General features: G+C 36.2%; 1 protein-coding gene and 1 long non-coding RNA gene across 4 annotated transcripts in view; one reads left to right on the plus strand and one right to left on the minus strand.

The window, feature by feature from the left end:
• PLCB1 (phospholipase C beta 1) overlaps positions 1–24,172 on the minus strand; it is a 704,439-nt gene that overhangs the window by 119,885 nt on the left and 560,382 nt on the right. For all 3 annotated transcript variants that reach the window (XM_086701714.1, XM_086701716.1, XM_086701717.1), the window contains exons 18-23: positions 23,793–23,917; positions 18,682–18,836; positions 16,024–16,188; positions 13,899–13,998; positions 13,110–13,214; positions 11,953–12,062 (exon numbers count right to left, since the gene is read on the minus strand). In XM_086701714.1, coding sequence (XP_086557840.1) covers positions 11,953–12,062; positions 13,110–13,214; positions 13,899–13,998; positions 16,024–16,188; positions 18,682–18,836; positions 23,793–23,917 — 760 coding nt within the window. The remainder of the gene's footprint in view (positions 1–11,952; positions 12,063–13,109; positions 13,215–13,898; positions 13,999–16,023; positions 16,189–18,681; positions 18,837–23,792; positions 23,918–24,172) is intronic.
• On the plus strand, positions 20,849–23,976 carry LOC147582640 (uncharacterized). Its single transcript, XR_015249374.1, has 2 exons — positions 20,849–21,067; positions 23,733–23,976. It is a non-coding gene; the product is annotated as an uncharacterized LOC147582640 (long non-coding RNA).

The following is a 24,172-nucleotide window of genomic DNA, read 5'->3' on the forward strand; positions in this document are numbered from 1 at the left end:
GCCAAAATTAGTGTCTTGGGGGTATCAGGCTAAAAATGTGCTCAAAATGAATCCAGCCAGCTTATTTCTGCCTTGTATCAGGTTTGCAGACATTCCATGTAGCTGTATGCCCTTGGGAAACCAAGCTCAGTCATCAACTTGAGTCAGGTTGAAGGAAAAATAAGTCTTTGCTTATCAAGGTTATGTAAGACAAAGCCCTACATCCCAGAAACTGACAAAATGTATCAATTCAGAGGTTTTTTTTTGTTTGTTTGTTTTTTAAAGCAGATAAATGTTGAGTAAACATACAGGCACACACTTTATAGCTGTAATTGAGGATAAAGAGACCAGCAAGGTTCGGTGCTGGATTTTGAGGTAAGCTTTGGAGAAACGCTCACTCAGTCCAGCGTTAAACACAGGTAGATGCCTTCCCAGGCAAGGTGGATTGTATTGCATAATCCCCAGGGGGCGCCATTCACACGGTATATTAATGGACAGTTAATGAAAATGGTGGAAATGAGCAAAGCGGACCGGATTTAATGCAACAGGACAAAGTAGGGCCATGCCCGGAGCTGGAGAGGGGGCTCCTGGAAAGGGGGCAGCTGCCACTCAGCTTCAGCCTTTAAATGCCCAGGCTTTGAGTAAAGCTGGATAACTTTTTTGCATGAAATCTGCTAATTTTAAATCACTGAGGCCAAACCACATCTTCAGATCACATCTGGCCCCGAAGCTGGCCATCTGTACACTCTGCTTGGAGCAGCAGAGTTTGCCCGGAATTCTGTGACTGTGTCAGGGCGGGCAATGCACCCACAGTAACAGTGGAGTGAGAAGGGTATGCTGGAAAGGCAGTGGGCCGGATGATCTGCAGCCCACCACATCCCACCTTCTTGCCCCAGTGGCCGGACAAAGGTGGAAAGAAAAGGATGGGTGAGGAGGACTAAATGCTGGACTAAGGAATTTGGGGGCTCCTCAACATTTTATTGTTTTTGTTATTTATTTATTTATTTGTTTGTTTATTTTTTGTTGGTTGACACTTGTCAGGTGTTTCTTACGATATTCTGAAAACAAATTTTATTTATTAATCTAGTGAGAATCTATAGCGGCAAATTGAGAAGACTGGTGTTTAAAGTATTTTGCTAACCAGGGACACTACGTACAAATTCTAATTGACCCTTCCCTCATGGAAAGTGGTAACAGACAACTGTCAATCACCGAGTGCTTAATCTTGTTAGATACACCAGCCTCACTGAGGCCAATGTAGGCTGCCCCTTTGACTCCACTGTAAAGAAAAGAAATCCAAGGTGTTATTAAAGGTCTTTACTAAATACTTTATTAAAAGTCACAAAACTTGCTAGAGTCCACACAGCAGCGGAATGATGTCTGAATATGTGTTAGAGTCTAAAGCCTGAATTTCACTATGGGTCTCCTTCACTCTGTATTCTACACTAACAGCAACGTTTACAGAACTACAATAGTAACTTCACTTGCTGCTGAAATACAGAGATGTATAAATGTAAACATCATTCTCAAAGAGCTTACTCTGTTACACTGAAAAGGCATTCAGGTATAAAAGGCTAAATGAATTAAATAGAACAGCTACACACAAGAGCTGAAAAATTAAAAATATCTATAGTAATATAACATTATAAATGTTTTGACATCATCACTGAAAGGTTGAGTAATTCCCCTTTATAGATATGTAAGCTGAAATGCAAAAGCCAAATTCCTTATCCTGCTCGAAAGAATCAGTGGAAGTCAACACCCATGACTTTATTTCTCCCCAGGCTTTTCCCAAATATTCTTTTTTAGGAATTCAAATAAAATAAACATGAAATCCTTTCATATTGTAGTGAAAATTACTATAGAAACAAAGAACAAGAAATGTCTGCTTTTTCAGTTTAATGGAGAGATTCCTGGGATCCAATGAAATAAATTCCAAAGAAAGAAGGTTCAGAGAATATAGTGTTTTAGTTGCACTGGATACTGCTTAGTTGGGTGGAAACAATTGTGCAGCAGAAGTGGGTGCCTGCCCTCTAATGGCCAAATTGGAGAATTACATTTTTCTCCTTCAAAACATGGAATAAAGGACTTGTTAAAGCCAAGATTTTATGTAAAAAACAATATCCTTCCTATTTCCAAAATGAAAAGAAGTAAGTTTAAAATATAACACAAGTAGGTCAGTAAAAGGATAATTTGAAAGGCCATTTTTACAAGTGTTGGAGGAGATGCCATTTGGTACACTGGTTGAAAAAATTTCCATCCAGGACATTGCAAATTTGGATCTGACAAGCAGTAGAAAACTAGAATTTGGGGCATTTACTTGAGTGGCTGATATAGTAAGTAAGGGGTCTTCCAAATATGAAATATTTACTGTACTATTGGAGGTGTTGGGTCATGGGCCACCTAAAGCTATTGGGTGCTGAGTCACCTAGAACATATAGTCCTTTCCATGTAGTGGTTAGAATGACAGTGTCTTGATGCAGATACCAGATGAGGAAGATGCAAGGTCATCAGTTTTTACAGAATATCAAGGGCAAGGCTTATAATGTCATCATGTGGAAATCCAGTCCACTCAGGGCAGATAAAGGCAGTGAGGATGGCTTTGTCAGAACTAGCTTTTTCCTCAAGAAAGAGCTTTGTTAAATAACATGTACAATTCATACCTTGAATTTATACCACCTGAATGAAATTAAGTAATGTATCTACTACACATTTCTTTTTTTATTTTTTTTTTAAATTTTATATTTATTTATTTTTGAGAGACAGAGCACAAGTAGGGGAGGGACAGACAGAGAGGGAGACACACAGGCTCCAGGCTCTGAGTTGTCAGCACAGAGCCTGATGTGGGCTTGAACTGACAAACTGTGAGATCATGACCTGAGCCGAAGTCGGACGCTTAACCAACTGAGCCACCCAGGCGCCCCTCTACTGCACATTTCTAAGGAATCAAAAACATTTCTAAAAACCACTTCCTGATGTATGTATTTTGAAGCCTTTCAGGATGAGTATACTAATATTTGCAGACTATTCTGAAATGCATCAAAAAATAAGATAGAATAATGGATGGATAGAGGGATGGATGGACAGATAGCTATAGATGTCATAAAGGAAATGCATCAAAATTTAAATTGTGGAATCCAGGTGATTGATATATAGATACTCATTATACAATCCTTTCAACATTTGGGTATGTTTGAAAAATTTTATAATAAATGATGGCAAAACCATACTTTGAAAAATCTACCAGAGTGAGTTAGAAGGAGAAGACAGCTTTAAGGAGCTGAATAAATTCATCTGTTGACTTCAGTTTTTGTCGTATCTGTGATCACAGAAAAAATCATCAGTATTCCCATGGTATCTTTCTTGAAACATTTATGACAGCTGCAAGTTTACATGTATATGCATGAATTTTAATTGTTAACTTCTTCCTCTAGATTATGTAAGGCCTATGACAGCATCTGACTTTTCTCATCACTATATGTATATAGTATATAATGCCTAGCATGGTGACTGACAAAGTTGTGTTCAAAAATTTTTTTATTGAATGAATAAATGAAGAAATCCACATTTTATTTTCTGCTTATGCATAATCACTAGATATACTATCAATGACAAGTTCCTGAAACTAAAGAACCACCTAATTGTTATGCTAGCATAAGGAAACAATTTTTTTGAATGAACAAATCACTGAGTGAATGAAGATGCTGTTCTCTTGTCTGTAGAGAATTTGCATCAATTCATAATGACAATAGTTTATTCAGAAAGATTAAAGGGAGATATTATTTTATATATGTTATATATGTTATTGCTCCTGCCAACTTTAACTTATTAGAAATACTTGACATAGTCTCCAAAGAAATCAGAAGAAATGAGCTCTTTATAGGTGGGCATAAATCATGGACTCTTTTTAAAGCATATTAGACCAACTGCCCTTAACATTCATCTTGTGGGAATGGATCTTTCCAACTAACTAAGCCAAATCATGTGGCAAAGACTAAGGTCAATTGCTCACAGAACAGATCCTGGACAACTCCCCAAGAAGAGAGTTTCTCCTGGAGCCCTACTTGGGTTTCTGTGATTAAGCTGACATTTTAGAGTGCCTGGAATAATGGCTTTTTAATTCCACGTGGGGAGGGCCCCTTGTAAGACACAGATGTAGGGCTCCAAAGAATTGGTTCTCAATCGGTGGTTCTTTCACCAGCAGCATCAGCATCATTACAAACTCATTAGAAATGCAAATTCAGGGACACCTGGGTGATTCAGTCCCTTAAGTGTCGGCTTTGGCTTAGGTCATGATCCCAAGGTTCATGAGTTTGAGCCCGCATCTAGCTCTCTGCTGTCAGCACAGAGCCCACTTCGGATCCTCTGTCCTCTCCTCTCTCTCTGCCCCTCCTTCGCTGGGTCTCTCTCTCTCTAAAAATAAATAAATAAACTTAGAAAAAAAGGAATGCAAATTTGCCCCAGACCTGGTCTGTCACAAACTCTCAGGGTGAGGCCTGGCAATTTGTGCTTTAAGAAATGGGCCACCTGGGTGGCTCAGTCGGTTAAGCCTCTGACTTCGGCTCAGGTCATGATCTCCTGGTTTGTGAGTTTGAGCCCCTGCGTGGGGCTCTGTGCTAACAGCCCAGAGACTGGAGCCTACCTTGGATTCTGTGCCTCCCTCTATCTCTGGCCCTCCACCACTCACACTCTGTCTCTCTGTCTCTCTCTCTCAAAAATAAAAATTAAAAACAAAAAGTGATCCAGGTGATTCTGACAGATGCTTAAGTCTGAGGGCCTTGCTACTCAAAATTTGGTCCTTAGGTCAGTAGCATCAGCATTACCTGGAAGCTTGTTAGAAATGCAGAATTTTGTGCCCTGCTTCAGACCAATTAAATCTGAATCTGCTTTGTAACAAGATCCCCAGGTGATCTGTATGCACATTAAAATCTGAGAGGCCTTGCTCTAGACAGTGAAAAAACCTTGTCATTGAGAGTCACACTTTTACAGTCCCTATGGTAGGGGACATGGCACGGACTCCAATATTCAAATTTCTGGATGTATTGCTGTTTTAGGCAGATGAACCCAAAGCTCCTTATTGAAATTCATCAACATTTAAAAAATTGTTAATGGAGGAGGTTTGTGAAAGCAGTGAAACTGAATCAGTCATTGAGTAATTTCAAATCAAATGCATATAAGGGTCTTCTCTGGAGAACTCATTTAAAAAAACTCTTGTTCCTCTATTTTGTGACTACTGATATTAGGCAAGTCAATCTACCCTTATAAGCAACTGTTCCCTTTTAAAGATGGGGATTACATGTTATGTATTATGGCTTAGTTTTATCCAGGGCACCCAATAAAATGCCTAAAATAAAATAAACTCCAAACCTGTACAGAAATGAAAGGGATGGTGTCATTATCTAAAGATCATCTCCAAAAAGGCAAACTTTCTCTTCCTACTTTATGGGAGGCTTTAAGTTCAGGGATTGTGAGCAACTATTGTTTCTATAAGTTGGTAATTTGCTAAATTATTATTTGAGGAGTAAATTTTTCATTTAAAGAGATTCCAAACTGTCCAGCAAACCTCATCTTTGATTTCAGCACCAAATTCTTGAACCATGGATGAGGTACCATGCTTCTGTTTTAGAAGTATTAAAAGACATTCCAGGTTTTCTTGACTTAAACACTGTAACCTTATGAGAGTACCACCTTGAATTTTTTGCTGTTGGGTTTTGCTGTTGTTATCTTACTGGGGAAATTCACACCAGACCATCAAACCTTTTTCTTGTCAAATAATCAGATCTCATCGAAGATGCCCACAGTGTCATACACTGAAGAAGGAAATAAATTATTTTTGATATATTCCAACTCACTTATAAGAACACATGAGTCTGACAACTTAAAACATAGGCCTCTTGGAATAAATGAAATTTTGGTATTACTAAACAACTATCCCTTTCACCATCAAAATGAGATGAAGGCCACTCCCCCACCTTCACTTGTATAATACACACAGATGACAGAGGGAACTCTTCAGAATAAAAATTTTGGCCTTGAGGGTTGAGCAAGGTTTGGGGCATCATGTACTCTGTCTTAGATCATAACTTTCTCCAAGGGTGGAAATGAACATTTGGTGAATGAATGCAGCAGCCTTTATAACTTAGAAGGTTTGAGTTGGGGGGTAAACGAATTTTGGAGAAGACAATGTACAAACTACTCAAATAGAATCTACATATATAAACCTAACTTATTGCAGAACAGTAATATCGAGTGATTTAAAGTGGGGGAAGGAAATCTTGACATTTGATTCAACAAAAATCCAACTCCAAGGATGTTACTATTTAAGGTAAAGGTCTTCTATTCTGTGCTCAGTTAGCCAAGCAACATGCAATAGAGGGCAGAACAATGAATGAAGGGCTAGTTCTTGTTAAAGGTTGCTAGAATATTTCAGTGTTGTTACTGAGCTAGTACAACAGGGTGTAGTATAGACCCTTGCTACTCAAAGTATGCTACATGCATTACCCCGTCACTTACTTATGAGAGATGCTGAGCCTCTCCCTTACCCAAGACCTACTGAACCAGGATCAGCATTTTATCATAAGGCCCTGGTTTACACAATGGACTTCTAGAAATGCTGGTATAGAATATGACTCCCGGAGCTAGATTGCTTGGATTTCAACACCAACTCTGCTCCTTACTGGTTGTGTGACACTGGCTGAGGAACTGAATCTCCCAGTGCCGCAGTTTCCTCATCTGTTAAATGGGGATATTAATAGTAACTAAGACGTATGGATATTTTAAGACTTAAGTGTGTTAATAAAATAAAGGGCTCAGAACGGTGCTATGTACATAGTAAGCACTCAGTAAAATGTTTCTGCATATCCTGACGTGTTAAAACAAGACATGTTTAAATATTGCATTTGGACATTAATAATGTCACATAACATTTTGTAATCAATACATTGGATATTTACTTCTTTCTCTTTACAGGTGTATTTTAAAAATAAGAAAGAAGGAGTATTACTGATGTCTCATTAGGCATTTCTATAAGCACATTAAAACAGTAGGGTTGTGAAACCATTTTTAAAAATTAATAGTTTTTTTTAAAGAAAAATATATATACATGAAAATGTGCTATAAGGATATACAGCAAAAATGTTAACAGTTTCTGCAAGACTAATGAGGGCCTTTGTGTGTACGTGTGTGGTTTATTATTTAAAAAAAATATATATATACCTTTTTAAAATAAAGAAATAACTATGAATATTACAAAGCCTTTGTTATAATTAAGATTAGTCAGCTTTTCACAACCTTATTAACCCAGCATCCTGAATGACAATTGTTTTTACAGAAAAAATAAATCCAACCACGCAAATCTCTATTATTACATAAATATATGTTGGATATCTATCTATCTGTCTATCTATCTATCTATCTATCTGTCTATCATCTATCTATCTTTTCACATGATCTGAGACAAATGTGTAGTGTTCAAAGCATGGGGGAATTTTCAACTTGCCTACTTATTCGGTTTGCAAATTACTCTATGAAGATAATTTATTAAAGTCTTACAAATCTGGGAATATTTTGCAGTCCAATGAAGTCTTTAATTTTCAAATAGAAATGACCTTTATAACTACCAAGTTAAAAGGATTATACTAAAAAAGTCTTTGCTGCTAAAATAGTGTCTCCAGTGCCTGCCATGTCCTAGATAGAATTTTCTTTTGAGAAAACCACAGCTACTTATTTTCAGTGGCCTCATTCAAACAAACTTACATCATTACAAGACAAGATAAAGGGCACACCGGTGTTCAAAGGTGTGAAATGACTTTTCCTTCCTACCATTACATGGTAAGGGCAAATGATTTTTTCCCTCCAGCTTCAAAAATGAGGTCACTTAAGGTTTTGACATTTCAAAGGAAGAAAAAATTATATTTTCTCTGTTGGACCATATGGAATTTATGGAATTCAATGTCTCTAAAATTATTTCTAAAACTGGAAATGTCTAAATATCTTCTCAATTAACCAACATTATACATTTACTGAAAATCCTTGCTGATCACTATTGCTAGAGGCGAAACAAAAATAAAGTTGACCTAAAATGCTACTTCTGTATATTTTATATCCATTGGTGTTGCATCCTTTCTACATAGATTTTTGATATGTGATATCTGGTGCAAAAATAAGGCTTTGAAAGGATGGCAGTGTGAAAGAATCCATGACATCTTGAAGGCCGTGGATCTCCTATTTGTCAGAGTGACATTTTTTGCAGACATTAGAAAAATGGTCTCTGGTGCATCAGTAAAATACCCCATTAGGAGACTTTTATGTCAATTTTTGTACTATACAAGGAGAAATTGGTAGTGTCTTGAAACGTTCTCTTCAACTGAGTGTTCACTCTTGGAGAACCTAGCTAATGAATAGATAGAAACTGATGATAGAAAAAGTATTGTTTCTAGATAGTGATAGTACATGCAATTTAACTTGCAAATGCTTTCTTTGAACTTCTATTTCCTAGAAAATAAAACATATCCAGTTGATTAAAGAGATTCCTGTTTTTCTAATTGAAGGAGAATGTTATTAATGATTCTTAACATCTACATAAATTATCTTTACTTTGAATTATCTTTTATTTATGTTATATTATATTTTATATTTTATGTTAGAAAGCCAAAGAAGGTAGAAAAGAGTTCCAAAGTTTCTTGTAACTTTCTATTTTATTTTATTTTATTTTATTTTATTTTATTTTATGTTTTTCAATATATGAAATTTATTGTCAAATTGGTTTCCATACAACACCCAGTGCTCATCCCAAAAGGTGCCCTCCTCAATACCCATTCTTGTAACTTTCTAAGGAGAGCCTCTGCTTCCATATTGGTGTCTACATGAGCAAAATGAGAAATTAGTTGAATCTTTCTCCTCTTAATCTTTTCAAAGACTATCGCGGGGGGAGAAGTACTATGATCTGTGAAGAACCACTAGAATTAAAGACATACTATTGTCAAACATTCAAATTCTGGTTCCCAGGCAAAAGATTCAGAAAGGGCATTCATCCTTGACTTCAAGTATAAAGCAGCAGCTATCTGGCATTGTTGCATTCCCTATAGTCAGAATTCAACACGGGGTGCTTGAACGCATGATTTATTGAGACACTGCTCTCAGGAGAAAACTGCAGGAAGATGAAGCAAGCAGGGTAAGACAGGGAAAGAAGATTAAGTTAAAATGTGGTCTCAGCTTAAAAAAAAGGGGAGGGGCGCCTGGGTGGCTCAGTCTGTTGAGTCTCCCATGCTTGGTTTCAGTTCAGGTCATGATCTCATGGTTTGTGAGTTTGAGCCTCGTGTCAGGCTCCGTGCTGTCAATGCAGATCCTGCTTGGGATTCTTTCTCTGACTCTCTCTCTTTCTGTCTCTCTCTCTCTCAAAATAAAAGGATAAACTTAAAAAAAAAAAGAGAAATATGGTCTCAGCCTGAGTCCTGCCTTAGTCTGATCCAGTGGGGGCTCAGGAGTGTGAACTGCATCACAGAAGTTGTCCACCGAGCAGCAAGGGACCAAGGCTTTTATTCTCCTAGATCTTTCAGTTGCTGGGCATGGGTCACCCCCTTCCCAGAATAACCTGCCAGACATCTCCAGGAAGGTAGCTCCTTTCAGCCCAGGCCAGTCCTCTGGAGAAGTCTATGGCCACAAGCCCTTTGTAGCCCACACCTGCAGCAGTGGGTGAGGCAGCCCTTGAAAAGAAGATCTGGGTAGGACCCCAGTAGCACCTGCTTGCAGCATATGAAGACCCATCCAGATGTGGGCCCCACACGAGCAGTGAGTGCTTGGACTAACCCCTCAAAATTCAAGCAGGGGGCTAAAGTGTTTCTCACTGTTTTGTTTCCCCCCTCTGCCGATGCTAAGAATAGATGTTACAGGCACAAATAACTTTGGAAGTACATTCATATCTTCTGTTAGGCATAATTTTTTGGCAGTGAAAATTTTCCTGTAACCCTAATTATGGCATACGTGAGGTATGTGGCATTATTTATGAAACTTACTAGTCTAACTTTAAATTTCACTGTCTATTGATCCTATAGAATATGATGCCACCAGTGTAAATAAGAGCCTGGAAATTTTTACTTTTTTTTTTAACGTTCATTTATTTTTTTTGAGAGAGAGAGAGAGTATGTGTGTGCATGTGTGCATGTGAGTGGGGAAGAGACAGAAGGGCAGAGAAAGAAGGAGGGAGAGAATCCCAACCACACTCTACACTCATCGCAGAGCATGACATGGGGCTTGATCCCATGACCCTGGGATCATGACCTGAGCTGAAATCAGGAGTTGGGACACTCAACCCACTGAGCCACCCAGGCAGCCCTGGAAAATTTGACTCTTATGTTAAATATTTTCCTTCCCTTCCCTTCCCTTCCCTTCCCTTCCCTTCCCTTCCCTTTCATGTTTAATTAGCTCAATATCAAAAGCTCAATTATTAGCTCAATAAATCAAAAATTTCTAAAATTCTATACAGAAAACAAGTAAATAACCATAGGTATGCTCAAAAATGTATTTACATATATTCACTGAAGGTCTGTTTAAATAGTGGAGCACTTCAAATATCCAATAATAGGGGACTGGAGGGGCGCCTGGGTGGCACAGTTGGTTAAGCGTCCGACTTCAGCCTGGTCACGATCTCGCGGTCCGTGAGTTCGAGCCCCGCGTCGGGCTCTGGGCTGATGGCTCAGAGCCTGGAGCATGTTTCCGATTCTGTGTCTCCCTCTCTCTCTGCCCCTCCCCCGTTCATGCTCTGTCTCTCTCTGTCCCAAAAATAAATAAACGTTGAAAAAAAAAATTAAAAAAAAAAATAGGGGACTGGAAAAATAAATTATGATATGGCTATATGACAGAAGACTATGATGAAGTCATTAAAGGTTATGTCGTACGCAGTATGTGAAAATAAAAAGTTGAAACACAGATTGTGAATATTGTCCCATTTTATGAAAAAGTAACAGTTGTGCATAAAAAGACTAGGTACATATACACTCCATATATACAGTGTTAAGTCTGGGTGGTTTAGGTGTTTGATTTATAGGTAATATCTTTGGGATTTTTCTTTTATCATTTTTAATTTAAAATTTTTTCTATGAGAAACCCAGGTTTCTTTTGGAATAAGAAAAAATCAATTTAATAAATAATATTAACTTTAATGGACTTGGTATTATAGTTATCCAAACAATTTTCAAAATGCTTTTCCCATTCTGATAGTTCTCCCTCCATTTTTTCCCATCTTTTTCCATGAATTTATCCTCTGAATATTCAAGTGAAATGTAAAAAGAGCTCATTTCCTTCACTCTGTTTAATATTGGTATCATTTCAATCATTAAATCATATTTCACTTTTTTAAAAATTAAAGGGTTGTTAGTCTACATAGAGGCCTTATATTTTTATATTTCACTTCTAATATTTATAGAACTTCCTTAATTATTCTTTGCATTGTGACATCTAATTTAGAAAAATATACCAATTATTTGGAAATATAATATATAAGTATAAAATGAAATAATAATACTAAATATTTTATGGCCAATACTATGCACCAAGTATTTGTATTAAGTACTTTATGTATTCTAAGAAGTCACAAAAGCACTTTGAAAATCCTGCACTTTAGATTAAAGACAAAAGAAAATACTAAATGACTTGATGATCATCTTCTTTTCTAAGTGCTTTAATCACCTTTAATCAATATGAAATCAGTTAGAAACTTTCACCTGAAATGGCAAGATGTGGACTTTTCAGTGTAGTCAAAATATGATGCTGGTGTTGGCCACAGAATACCAGAAGAGAATGAAATATGAACAGTCAATCATGTAGATGTTTTATGAGTTAATGCTGAGCTCCATCAAAGTGGTTTTCCAATGTGCTATTTTCTTCTCCTGAGGTGTGATGTTACATAAGCAAAGCCAGCCAGTGGGTGTGGAAATCATGCTTAATGCCATGCATAAGATTAGAACACTCTCTCACCTCTTTCTTTACTTCTTCTTCATCTTCCAGTGTCAGAGCAGCCAGTTGCTTTGCTCTCTGCTCCATCAGATTCACATATCGTATTGGATTTGACAAAGCTTCAATCACATCTAAATACGGAAGAGACATTTTAGGATCAAAGGTCTTAGATATATTGATTATCCACCATTCATTCATCCATCCAGTCATCCATCCATCTATCCTACCTACCATCCATCCATTTACTCATCCATCCATGCATTCATTCATCCTGTCTACTCACCCACCCATCCACTGATTCATCATCGATCTTCCACTATTCCATCTAACCATGTAACTACCCACTCACCCATCCAATATTTTGGAAATGGACAAGAGTCAAGACTCTTTGCTACAACCTCAGGAAGATAAAACTCAAAGGAGTTCAGCTCTGACAACCAAACTGGACAGACCCCAACCTGGGATGCCTCAATGCTCTGTATTTTTTTTTTTTTTTTTCTTGAGAGGTCCATCCATTCCAGCAATGGCCCACACACTTGTCTTATTTGGCCCAAATAGGTCTTTCATAAATGAAGACCTTTCACATAAAAAACCTGTTTTCCAGACTGTTGAAACAATCCAAATGTTTGGCAGTACGAGACTCATTCACATGTGATTCTGTCTACCTGGAGTGAGTTATGGTTGCCATCTTTGGATGGACATGTGCTCCAAGTTTGCCATAGTCTCCACCACTCCCCAGTACCTTACAACTAGGCTACTTAACATTGTAAGTATTTAAATTTATGATTCCTGGTTGACATTGTCACAAGTTAATTCCTCTAAACTTAGAATCTCACCCACGAAAAGGACCTGGCTTCTAAAACTGGCTGAAGATAAATTCATTGTACAGACCTAGATACACTGCTGTAGTACCAGGTAGCCTGGATTAGAAAGTGCTGGCCCCAAAAGAATACTACTAGTAGTAGATAAATATGCTCAATACTTTATTGGGACTTAAGTGAAATTAAATTAAAACTTATTCACAAAGTTTTGAGCAATTTAATAAACATACATACACAAATAGAAGCGATTCTGAGGCCAGAATTTCCTGCCTAGTTTTGGTCCAGTTTTCCTTCCACTAACCCACAAAAATATGGATGGCCCCATATGGAAATATCCCCTCGAGTCAGGTTTTTTACCTGCATATGTATCTGGGACATAGTCTTTCACCTCTATGTAGACAAAGACAGCTGGGAGCATCAGAGGCTGGTTCCTCTCATTCCGCAGACAGATGTAGTGATAGCCTGGAAGGTGACATTAATACTGTGCATTGCATATTTTATCCACAATGTTAGTTACAACACAGGAACATCTATGTGATGGAAGTGTTTATCTTAGATGACTTTGGATGACAAACAGGTCACTTCTTTCTCATTTTAATTTGCATGGTTTTGAGTGATATTCTTTTTCTCAGCAGACAGGAAAATAATGTCAATTCTGATCATTTTCCTTCCCAATCATGTTTTTCCCCACAAAAGAGAATTTAAAACTGCATGTCATAGACTGAATTATTGGTCCAAATTCTTTTACATGATATCTTGACTTAGGGCTTAGCCATATGCTTTGCTTTGTTAATGATGTGGTGCAAACAGAGGCTTAAAATGAACTTGCAGAGTCAGGCTTGACCTTCTGCATTCCAGCGGGTTGCCACAAAAGTCCACACTGTGAGTGCCACTGTTCCTTCAGCCTGGGCCCCTGAATGAGCACATGTGGAACAGACCTAACTCCAGACCACAGCCTGAAGCTGTGGCTGAGCCCAGCCAAACCCTGTGAACCCACAGACCTGTGAGCATAGATAGAGATAAAACACTTGTTATAAGGCATCGAGTCTTCAGATAGTTTTCTAAATCATGTTTTAATAATCACAGATGGCAGTGATGGTTTTCTTTACAACTTTGATAAATAGTTTCTCACCACACTATTCGTACCTGGCCGAATTGCCTGTACAGGCAAGATCCGGTGACCGATAAATTTACCTCCTTCTTCATAAACTGCTATCCTCAAACAGGCCAGAGAAGGAAGAACCACCTAGAGGGACATTAAGGACACTCGTGGTTACAAGAAGGTATAACTGCAAGGAAGGATTAGAAAGGTAATATTCTAACATGCCCTGTGCTTCCAAATTCACATAGAAGTTTCTACTTAACTAACTGATAAAAAGGTAAGTTGTTGCTCTATAACTTTGATTTTCAAAAGGATTACCAGTGATATGGCTTCATCTATGTCTCATCACCTTGTCCTGATGAGGAATTTGTTCATCATGTAGACCATTTACTTTAAAAAAAAAGTTTTTTAATGTTTATTTTTTTTTGAGAGACAGAGACAGAGCACGAGCAGGGGTGGGGGGTGGGCAGAGAGAGAGGGAGACACAGAATCCGAAGCAGGCTCCAGGCTCTAAGCTGTCTGCATAGAGCCCGATGCAGGTTCGAACCCACGAGCCGTGAGATCATGACCTGAGCCCAAGTCAGATGCTTAACCGACTGAGCCACCCAGGCACCCCTAGACCATTTACTTTTGACATGAACATTCTCAAGATGGAAATGATAAAGGTTTAAATATATGTTTAAATATAAAGTTAGTAGTCTTATCACTATTTGAGCATTGACTCTTACATTTTCAAAGCAAATTACTTTTATACTTTCAAAGCAAAAGCAAAAGTACAAAAGAATAGCTTTTAGGAGAGCTTTCAAAGTGAGATTGCTTTATAAATAATTCCCAAATAATCAACAAAAAATTGCTCATTTTTCCTCCTTCAATGTAAAACATGTGTCAAAAACATAGGGCTAATTGTACCCTTAAAAACTTACTTTTGGTAAGAAGAATACAGTAACATTTATTGACTATTTTCAAAGTGCCAGATATTTTATAAATGTTTTTATTATATCAGAAAAATTCTTATTGGGGTGCCTGGGTGGCTCAGTCAGTTAAGCATCCGACTTCGGCCCAGGTCATGATCTCACAGTTTGTGAGTTCAAGCCCCGCGTCAGACTCTGTGCTGATAGCTCAGAGCCTGGAGCCTGCTTTGGATTCTGTGTCTGCCTCTCTCTCTGCCCCTTCCCCACTAAATAAATATTTTAAAAAATTTTTAAAAAGAAAATATGTATTAATAACTCTATGAAGTAGACACTGTTATTAAATCCAATTAACATATTTAAAATAGTGGGAGCACAGAGACCTTTAACACAAAACTCTCTTTGCAGAAGATGGCCTTTGTAGATCTTTTGGCCAGTTAAAAGCAAAGGGCATGGTAAATAGTCTATTCCACTTTTTACTGGACTACTGTCCTCCTTTGTGTGACAAGCATGTGTGAAGAAGATTTGCTTTTTGTTGAAGGCAGTGAGAAGGCCCAGTCATATAGAAAAGGTTTTAACTCTATCAGAGAGAATCCAGGCAAGATAGAATGATCAGCTACCAGAGGCTAGAGATTACATGAAGTTTAATTTTTTTAATATTAAAATTTTTTTAAATGTTTATTTTTGAGAGAGAGAGACAGAGTGTGAGCGGGGGAGTGTGAGTGTGCGAGAGAGAGGGAGACACAGAACTCGAAGCAGGCTCCATGCTCCAAGCTATCAGCACAGAGCTCGATGCAGGGCTTGGACTCGCAAACTGTGAGATCATGACCTGAGCCAGATTCGGATGCTTAACTGACCGAGTCACCCAGGCGCCCCTAATTAATATTCTTTTTTAAGAAAGTACAGACTTCCTTCTCTCTGCTACCATATTATTCCTTGCTTCCCACTTCATTTGAGTTACAATGAAAATGTATCATTTATCACTTGTATTATGAGAGGATATGAGTTAATTTATATGTTTTTCTGGTCTTCCAAATGAGGTATACTAGAATTAATTGATTCACAACACAATTCTGAAAATCCAAACAAGTGATTCACAGAGATCTTGAATAGCTTTTAAGATAGTCCCCCAAAGTGCTATTGCTTTATAAATGTGTCAATTCCCAAATGAAGCTACAAATAATTCTTCATGTAATTTTTCCCTCAGAGTGAAACACCTAGAATATGCATTTATATCTCATATCCAGGATATGTGACCAACCTTTTTGAACACAATGGGCTCTTCTTCCCAGACAGGATTTACAGCATTTCCTTGTGATGTTTTGGTCTTAAATGCCTTCCTCCTTGTGTCCACAGGCAAACCAAACATATCCACTTCCACATAGGTCCCAACTTTCTTATCAGAAAGAAACTGACCTGAAATAATCTAGAAAACAATAAAAAGGGAAGTCTTGATAAATGAATAAGTGATATAAGAGAATACTTTAGGGAGGTACAAATGCTGGTTGGTAGAATTATAACCAAAATGAAATAGAGGCAAATGTACAAATATAATTTTTCATTTGGTTAAAGAACTGGTAGAGGAACCTTGAAAATGCTGAGTTTAGAAGGAGTCAGTTAATAAGACAAAGTTGTATAGGAGGAAATAAATGAACAAATACCAAAAATTTGATGAGATTATACTTTTTGTACTTGAGATACATCTGTTAAATATTGAAGATTGATCTTCAGAGCCAACTAAATATAAAGGTTTTTCTAATACTTAAAGAGGTTACAAGAGGAAAAAAAAACCTCACCTTAGCAAAGCCACAATGATAATAAAAACAAAAACCAAATATTAACTTAAACTGTCTAGTCCAGCTTATCATCACTCCTAACCCCAACTTGTTAGCCATCCACACAATTATGGGTATCCTTGCCTAGCCACAAAATTTATGGATATTGTAGAGTTAACAGAGAGTTTAAAATCACATATTCTGGTGGCCAAGAGCTTTCTGAGCTCAAGTTTGTGAAAGAGGACAGAATTATCAAGATGATGTCAGGGCTAGAAATGGGACACAATGGTGGCCAGAGAATGGCTCTCAGCAGCTCAGCAAGGCCAGTAGCTACATGCTGATGTGGTCAGAAATTCCAAACAGGTTAGAGAGAAAAACGAGGAAGAAGCCATCTGAATTTGCCCAAGATAACTTATTTTTCCTGAATGTTCTCTTTAGCCTGAATGCGTGGGACCTGCTAGCAACATTCTCTGTTTAATTTGAGGTTCTACATGAGAACAACTTAGCAGACATTTTATATATTTGAAACTTCCAGGTTATGTGAGTCACACTGGGAAATCAGATGCACCAAGGATTCTGTGTGCTTAAGATGTTCGATTAAAGCAGAGGTCCTTAGCTAAATTAACGACACTAACCCTCAATGTTCCCATCAGTAACATAGGATGGTGGAACACCTCTTGAGTTCCCAAGTCCATTCTGGCACTATGACGTCTATGTCAAAAGGTCAAAACAAAGGCGCCACTGGACGGACATGAGCCAGATCTTGGGTCTGGCTATCATGTTAAAGACAGGATGGGCTGTCCATTCCAAGGACACCAACAACTGCAACAGTGTCTCCATTCTGGACTCGGGCAACAGTTCACATCCGTTGGGGTCTCAACTGTTTTCCCTCAACTCACTTTCTATGTTATTTTTATAACTACTTACACTGTCATGGTAGAATTTAAAAAAAATAAATAAGCAAGAAAACATGCACAAAACAAGATGAATTGGAGGACAAGAACAAAATTATTAGTTTGATCCAACTACACCAACAATTGACAAGGGTTCTAAAAATAGCATTTTGTCAGTGTGTGATGCTTACGAGTTTATCTTCATCAAACTCGGCAGGAATTAAACATCCTTTGCTGAAAAGAATTTCCTAAAATAAACATAATCTCCAAGCTCTAATTCTGCCAACTCCACTCTTCAGATACATGGTGTGAAGTAATTTCAAAAGATATAATTTTGAGACACTTCATTGAAATTTTATTTTTGATGTTCAGTATCAAGTGACATAAATTTTAAAGTAAAAATGGGCTCAATAGGCTTAGGGTAGATATAAATTAGTAAAACTGTTACTTTTTTTTTTTACAAAGTTTTTCATATGCCTTTGGTTTAAGGTCAATCTGAAAATTGCATTTATGTCCAATAAAAAACATTTCTTAGTTCCACAGTTATCTAGCTAAACAAGGAAAGAAATAAAACTTTAAAGAAGTAAATGAAACAGCCACAACAACCAAGAGCTTATAGAATTCACGTATAAATCTCCTTATAAAGATGATTTTTCATTCATAGTATAAAACATTTTCTTATAGCTAAAAACATTATATCTGATATAACATCAATTTCAAAGACTGCAGAAATCATTTTGAATTTATATTTTAGGGTCTGGTATATATCTAATGAAGCAATTCTTTTACTTAGGATCATTACTATGTGTTTTAAGTCCCTGATTTTCAAAATGGTAAATTGAGAGCTTTTATTCAGCCTTTAGCAATTTACTGAGAGAATACTTTTTCTCTAATTTTTCTCAGTGTGGATAGTTTTCTAGAACTAATGGAGAAATAAAAGACCAGAAGGTTTTTTCCAACATAGGTCAATGATCTTTACACCAAAAGAAAGGACCGACCATGGAGACTCTCCAACTTGGTTTATTGATTTAGGGTCCAATTTATCCTATTAAAGAGTAGGGCTTAGTCCCTTTATCCCATGCGTGGAGCTTCTGAAACTTGTAATTTGGAGAGAATTAGTCCTTAAAAAAATGCAAGAAGGAGGTGGAGATATTGCTAGCAACTAAATTTTTGATGACTTACTTCTTTATGCAATGTGGGTAATGTTCAAGACTTTTGCTGGTGACAGTTTTGTAATAGAGAGGTACATACCTTCACAGATAAAGTGTTGGCCACTATCCCATCTACGATGCCTTCGGTGAATGGATCAAAGTGCTTGTCGGGTCTCCTCATGAACTCTGGCTTTAATCTGTAGCCACTTTTCCCATTGTATTCATACATCCCCATATTTATTTGCATAGCCAGGTCTGAATATCAAAAACACAAACCTTATTGTGATGATATTCATGTTTAGAGCAAGAAAGTAAGATTGTATTATAGTCCATTTTTACTACCCTTTTTAAAAAGAAATATTTCTTCATTTGTAGAAACTTAGGAAACACAGAGAAGAAAAAAAATCTAGCTGTACTCCAAATCTAGAGATGAACCACTGCCAACTGGTTGGTGTATATTCTGTTTTTCTCTTCTAATATGTTGTGAATGTGTAATATGTCCATTTCACTAAATATTTGTCTGCTTTACTTTTAACAGCTGTGCAAACTTTTTTTGAATAGATTCATTTGCTAAATCATTTTAAAATCTTTGAATCCATCATTAATGGCAGTCTTAGGAGTGAAATTTCTAGGTCAAAAGATGTGTTGTAGGAAAATGATGTGTACTTTTTGATGTCCTGCCAAGATGTCCTTCAGAAAGCTCATGCCACTTTACGCCTCTAATCCATGCTTTTGAGCATGGACTTCCCTGCACCTCACCAAAAAGGAAAAAATTCTTTTTTTTTTTTAATTTATAGGAAAAAGGATTTCTTTAAAAAATTTTTAAAAATGTTTATTTTTAATTGTATTTATTTTTATTTATTTATTTATTATTATAACTTTATTATTATTTTTTAAATTTGTTTTATTTTATTTTTATTATTTTATTTTACTCTATATTTTATCATTTTTCTTAAAAAATTTTTTTAATGTTTATTTACTTTTGAGAGAGAGAGAGAGAGAGAGCGCTCTCGCATAAATGGGGGAGGGGCAGAGAGAGAGGGAGACACAGCATCTGAAGCAGGCTCCAGGCTCTGAGCTGTCAGCACAGACCGACCTGGGGCTCAAATCCACGAACCATGAGATCATGACCTGAGTCAAAGTTGGACGCTTAACCCTCTGAGCCACCCAGGAGGCCCCAGGATTTCTTTTTTTTAATTTGCATTTCTTTTACTTACCACCTGTATCTAATTACACATTGACTCCTTTCTAATGAACAAAACTTATTCCTAAAAGTTTTCCTAAGACTCAGTCAGTGTATGAAATGAATGTCCACATGAATTGCAATTTGTAAGGTAAAAAAAAAAAAAACACATTTTAAGGTCATAGGGAATCTGGGAAGCTGCATTTGTTCTAGATTGTTTGAGTCATGACTCATCTCTATTTAGGAGGATGGTAGAGAGGTAATGGTAGGATTATTTCAAAGTTCCATGTAAGCAATCATTTTTAGAGCAGGGAAAATAAGTGAAATTTTATCTCTCAATTTATTAAGCTATGGTAACTATGATACTAAAATTGGGCAAAATACCAAAAAAAAAAAAAAAAAAAAAAGGAAAGGAAATGATGGATTTGAAAAAATAATTGACATCAAAAGTGTAAAAAAAATTACAATAGCAAATTGTATGTTCTAAAAAATAACACACAACAAGAAAGTAACATTTATCCCAGGAACAAAAGGATAATTACTTATTGGGAGATATATTTACTCACAAAAGAAGAAATGAATATATCATCATCCCAATAAATGCCAAATGGCATTTAATAACATTAACATAAATTCCCTCAAACACTATTAGTCAATTAGGACGGGTGCATACAGTAGTCCCCACTTAACCATGGGAGATATGTTCTAAGACCCCAGTGGATGTCTGAAACCACAGATAGTACCAAACTCTACATATATTATGTTTTTTTCCTATACACACATAGCTATGATAAAGTTTAACTTATAAATTAGGCACGATAATAACAATAATAATAAAATAGAACAATAATAACAATATACTGTAATAATAGTTATGTGAATATGGTCTCTCTTTCAAGATATGCTTAAATTTTTTAGTGTTTATTTAATTTTGAGAGAGACAGAGAGAGCATGAGCAGAAGGGCACAGAGACAGCATGACACAGAAGCCAAAGCAGGCTTCAAGCTGTCAGCACGGAGCCCGATGCAGGGCTCGAACTCATGAACTGTGAGATGGTGACCTGAGCTGAAGTCAGACGCTCAAACCGCCTGAGCCACCCAAGCACCCCTTAAGATAAGTGACCTAATGTACTGTACTCACCCTTCTTTTTGTGATGTTTATGAGATGATAAAATGCCTACAGGATGAGAGGAAGTGAGGTGAATGATGTAGGCATTGTGATGTAGATGTAGTGTTAGGCTACTTTTGACCGGACAGTAAGTCAGAAGGAGGATCATCTGCTTCCAGATCCTGGTTGACCACAGGTAACTGAAACCAGGATGAATGAAACTATGGATAAGGGGGACTATTGTACTCCTTTAGTGTGTGAGAGAATATCTGTCTCAGTCATAGCCAACATCTACTCAAAGCTGCCCACTCTTAATACTATTGTTTAATACGATTGTAGAATGGTCAGTCCAAAGCACTAGGAAGGGAAAAAAAACATAGATGTGATTACATTGTGATTGTGTATCTGGAAAAAAACAACAGAAGCTACCAGCAAAATAAGTTATTATGAGAGTTTAGAAGGGTGATTATAAAATGAACTTATTTATAAAATAAATATACAAATATCAATATCCAAAAGCAATCTGTTAAAAATATAATGTTTAAAAAAAAGGCTTTCATCTAAAGAAACTATCTCTCAGATGAAGACAAGTGATTTTGCTGAGAGACCTAATGTAAGAATTTCTATTTATTTATTTATTTATTTATTTATTTATTTATTTATATTATACAAACTTTTTAATATTTATTTTTGAGAGAGAGAGAAAGAGTGCAAGCAGGTGAGGGACAGAAAGAGGGAGACACAATGTAAGAATTTTTAAAATGAAGAGAAAAACATTCTTTCAGTACTAAAAAAAATAAAAAATAAAAGGTGTCCGTTTTCTTAATACTTCTTAAAATTCAAAATTGAACGTGATTTTAAACAAAATATTTTTTTTCAGTGGGGAGAGGGAAACAATATAACAATTAAACTAATGTAAATTTAATATGATTTTATGCACAATCCCATCTCTTTCTCAGTGAGGGCAAGGGAAATAATAGTAAGTAAATTAAATTCATTTGGAATAGGGATCCCACTGGCAATGGCAAGACAAGTACTAAAAATTAATAGCCATGAAGGAGAATCTCCACTTCCAGATATTAGACCATATTATTAAGCATTACAATAATAACAGTGAGCTATTGGCTCCAGGAAGGCAGACAAATTTATTAGTAGAGAAGAATATAACTGGAAAAAAATGGACCCAAATTAATCACCTGCCAAAAAGCTACATCTACTAAGTAATTTCAGTTTAGTGTAAAAAAGGATTGATTTCTTACTGAGATTATATACTAAAATTAAATTTGGATGGTTGAAAGACTCAAATTACAAATTAAAAGAAAAAAAAAAAAAAACATGAGAGAAACAGAAGTAATCTGGGTCTAATCCTGGGGCAGAAAGACTACAATAATAAAAGTAAGCCAAGACTCCATAAAATAAAACATGAATCAACCCAATCTCTTCTGTTTCATGAAATATGACAACATGCCCATTATATAAAAAGCACTGTTGTAAGTGGATAGAAAATTGACAATAGTCCTAAATACGCAGTTTATAAAAACACAAATGTAAAAATCGAAACATATTTAAAATGTTCAACCTAAATAATAATCAAAGAAGTAAAATTAAAGCAACAATGAGAAAATATTTTGTCTGGAATATTATTAGTATTATTATTATTTAATTATAACACTTAACTGAAATCTCAAATGAGAGAGAATACTTCATATCATACACTGCTGATGGAAGAGAAATCCAGTGTAACATTTTTTTTTGAATTTGTTAAAGGCACAGATTTTTAAAAATCATTTTATTTTTTTTTCATCATGATAAATGTACTCTTAATCACCATCACCTATTTCACCCATCCCCTCACCCCTTTCCCATTCAGTAACCATCAGTTTGTTCTCTATAGTTAAGCGTCTGTTTTTTGGTTTGTCTCTCTCTTTTTCTCCTTTGCTCACTTGTTTTGTTTCCTAAATTCCACATATGAGTGAGATCATACGGTATTTGTCTTTCTCTGACCCAGCTTATTTTACTTAGCATTATACTCTCTAGTTTTATCTATGCTGTTGCAAATGGCAAGATGTCATTCTTTTTATGGCTGAATAATATTCCTACATACATATATATTTATGTGTATATATACCGTATGTGCCTTACCCATTCCTCTATCAACGGATGCTTCCATAATTTGGTTCTTTTAAATAATGCTGCAATACACATAGGGGTGCATGTATCCCTTTGAATTAGTGTTTTGTATTTTTTTGGTAAATGCCCAACATTTTTGATGGACAATTTTGTATATTATACGAAGATTCTTGAAACATTCACATACTTTAACAGAGTAATTCTATTTTAGGAACTTTTCCAAAAGAACATTAGGATATACACTTGACAATTTATATTCAAGATGTTCTCTGAGAATTATTTATAGTAGAATAAAAATTCCCTAATGTCCAGAGATAGGAAATGGGTTTGAGTGAATTGTGAAACGTGCTTAATATACAGCTATTAAAATTTTTATCTCTGTATAGCATTTAAATACATACACATTTTAAACAAATGAAAAAGCATGTATATACATAACCCCAAATCCTTACAGATTACAAAGCTGAAAGTTAAGTGTTGATTTTCTGAGTGGCAGTGTTCCTGGGCAGTTTTATTGTTTCTTTATACTTTTCTGAATTTTCCAAATATCCTACAATATATACATATTACTTTAAAAAGCAGAAAGATTTTTGTTTGAAAGTAATATGGAACCACTAGAAATAAAGACTTGGTTATAAACTATTAAAGATATTTTCTCCATTTTCAAAAGCTATTTTTCTTTTGCAGTGATATTTTCACTTCATTGAAATCTGCTTCTGTTTGCTTTTCAGTCAAGTCTGGAAATACAGCTTTCTAACCGAATGGAAATGAGCTTTAACTGTGCTACTTACCCACAGTTTGAAAATTAAGTGCAACCATTTGGCAACCAGCATTCCAGAAGAGCTGAGGCATGTAGTTGGATGAATCCACACGGGTTCCTTTTGGATATATCCTGCTGAGCTGCATTTTGTTATATCTGGACCATCATGTTAAGTAGTGAATACAATTATAAAAATAATTAGCCCATACCATTAACTTAGAAGCCACCTTCCTTCTTTCTCCATTGGGAAATGAACTAAATATTGATGATCTCATTGGGCTAGTGGATGAAAAATGTCAAAAACTTCTGAACACACAGAATAAATGTGGTTTTATAATATAAATGTACTATAGCACCCTTGCTGAGCCTTGTGGGTGAAAACTAATGAGGAAGAAAAAACGATTAAGTCAA

The sequence above is a fragment of the Puma concolor genome, chromosome A3 (genome assembly GCF_028749965.1).
Source record: "Puma concolor isolate L17-30 chromosome A3, mPumCon1.1.hap2, whole genome shotgun sequence".
In the NCBI taxonomy this organism is placed as follows: Eukaryota; Metazoa; Chordata; class Mammalia; order Carnivora; family Felidae; genus Puma; species Puma concolor.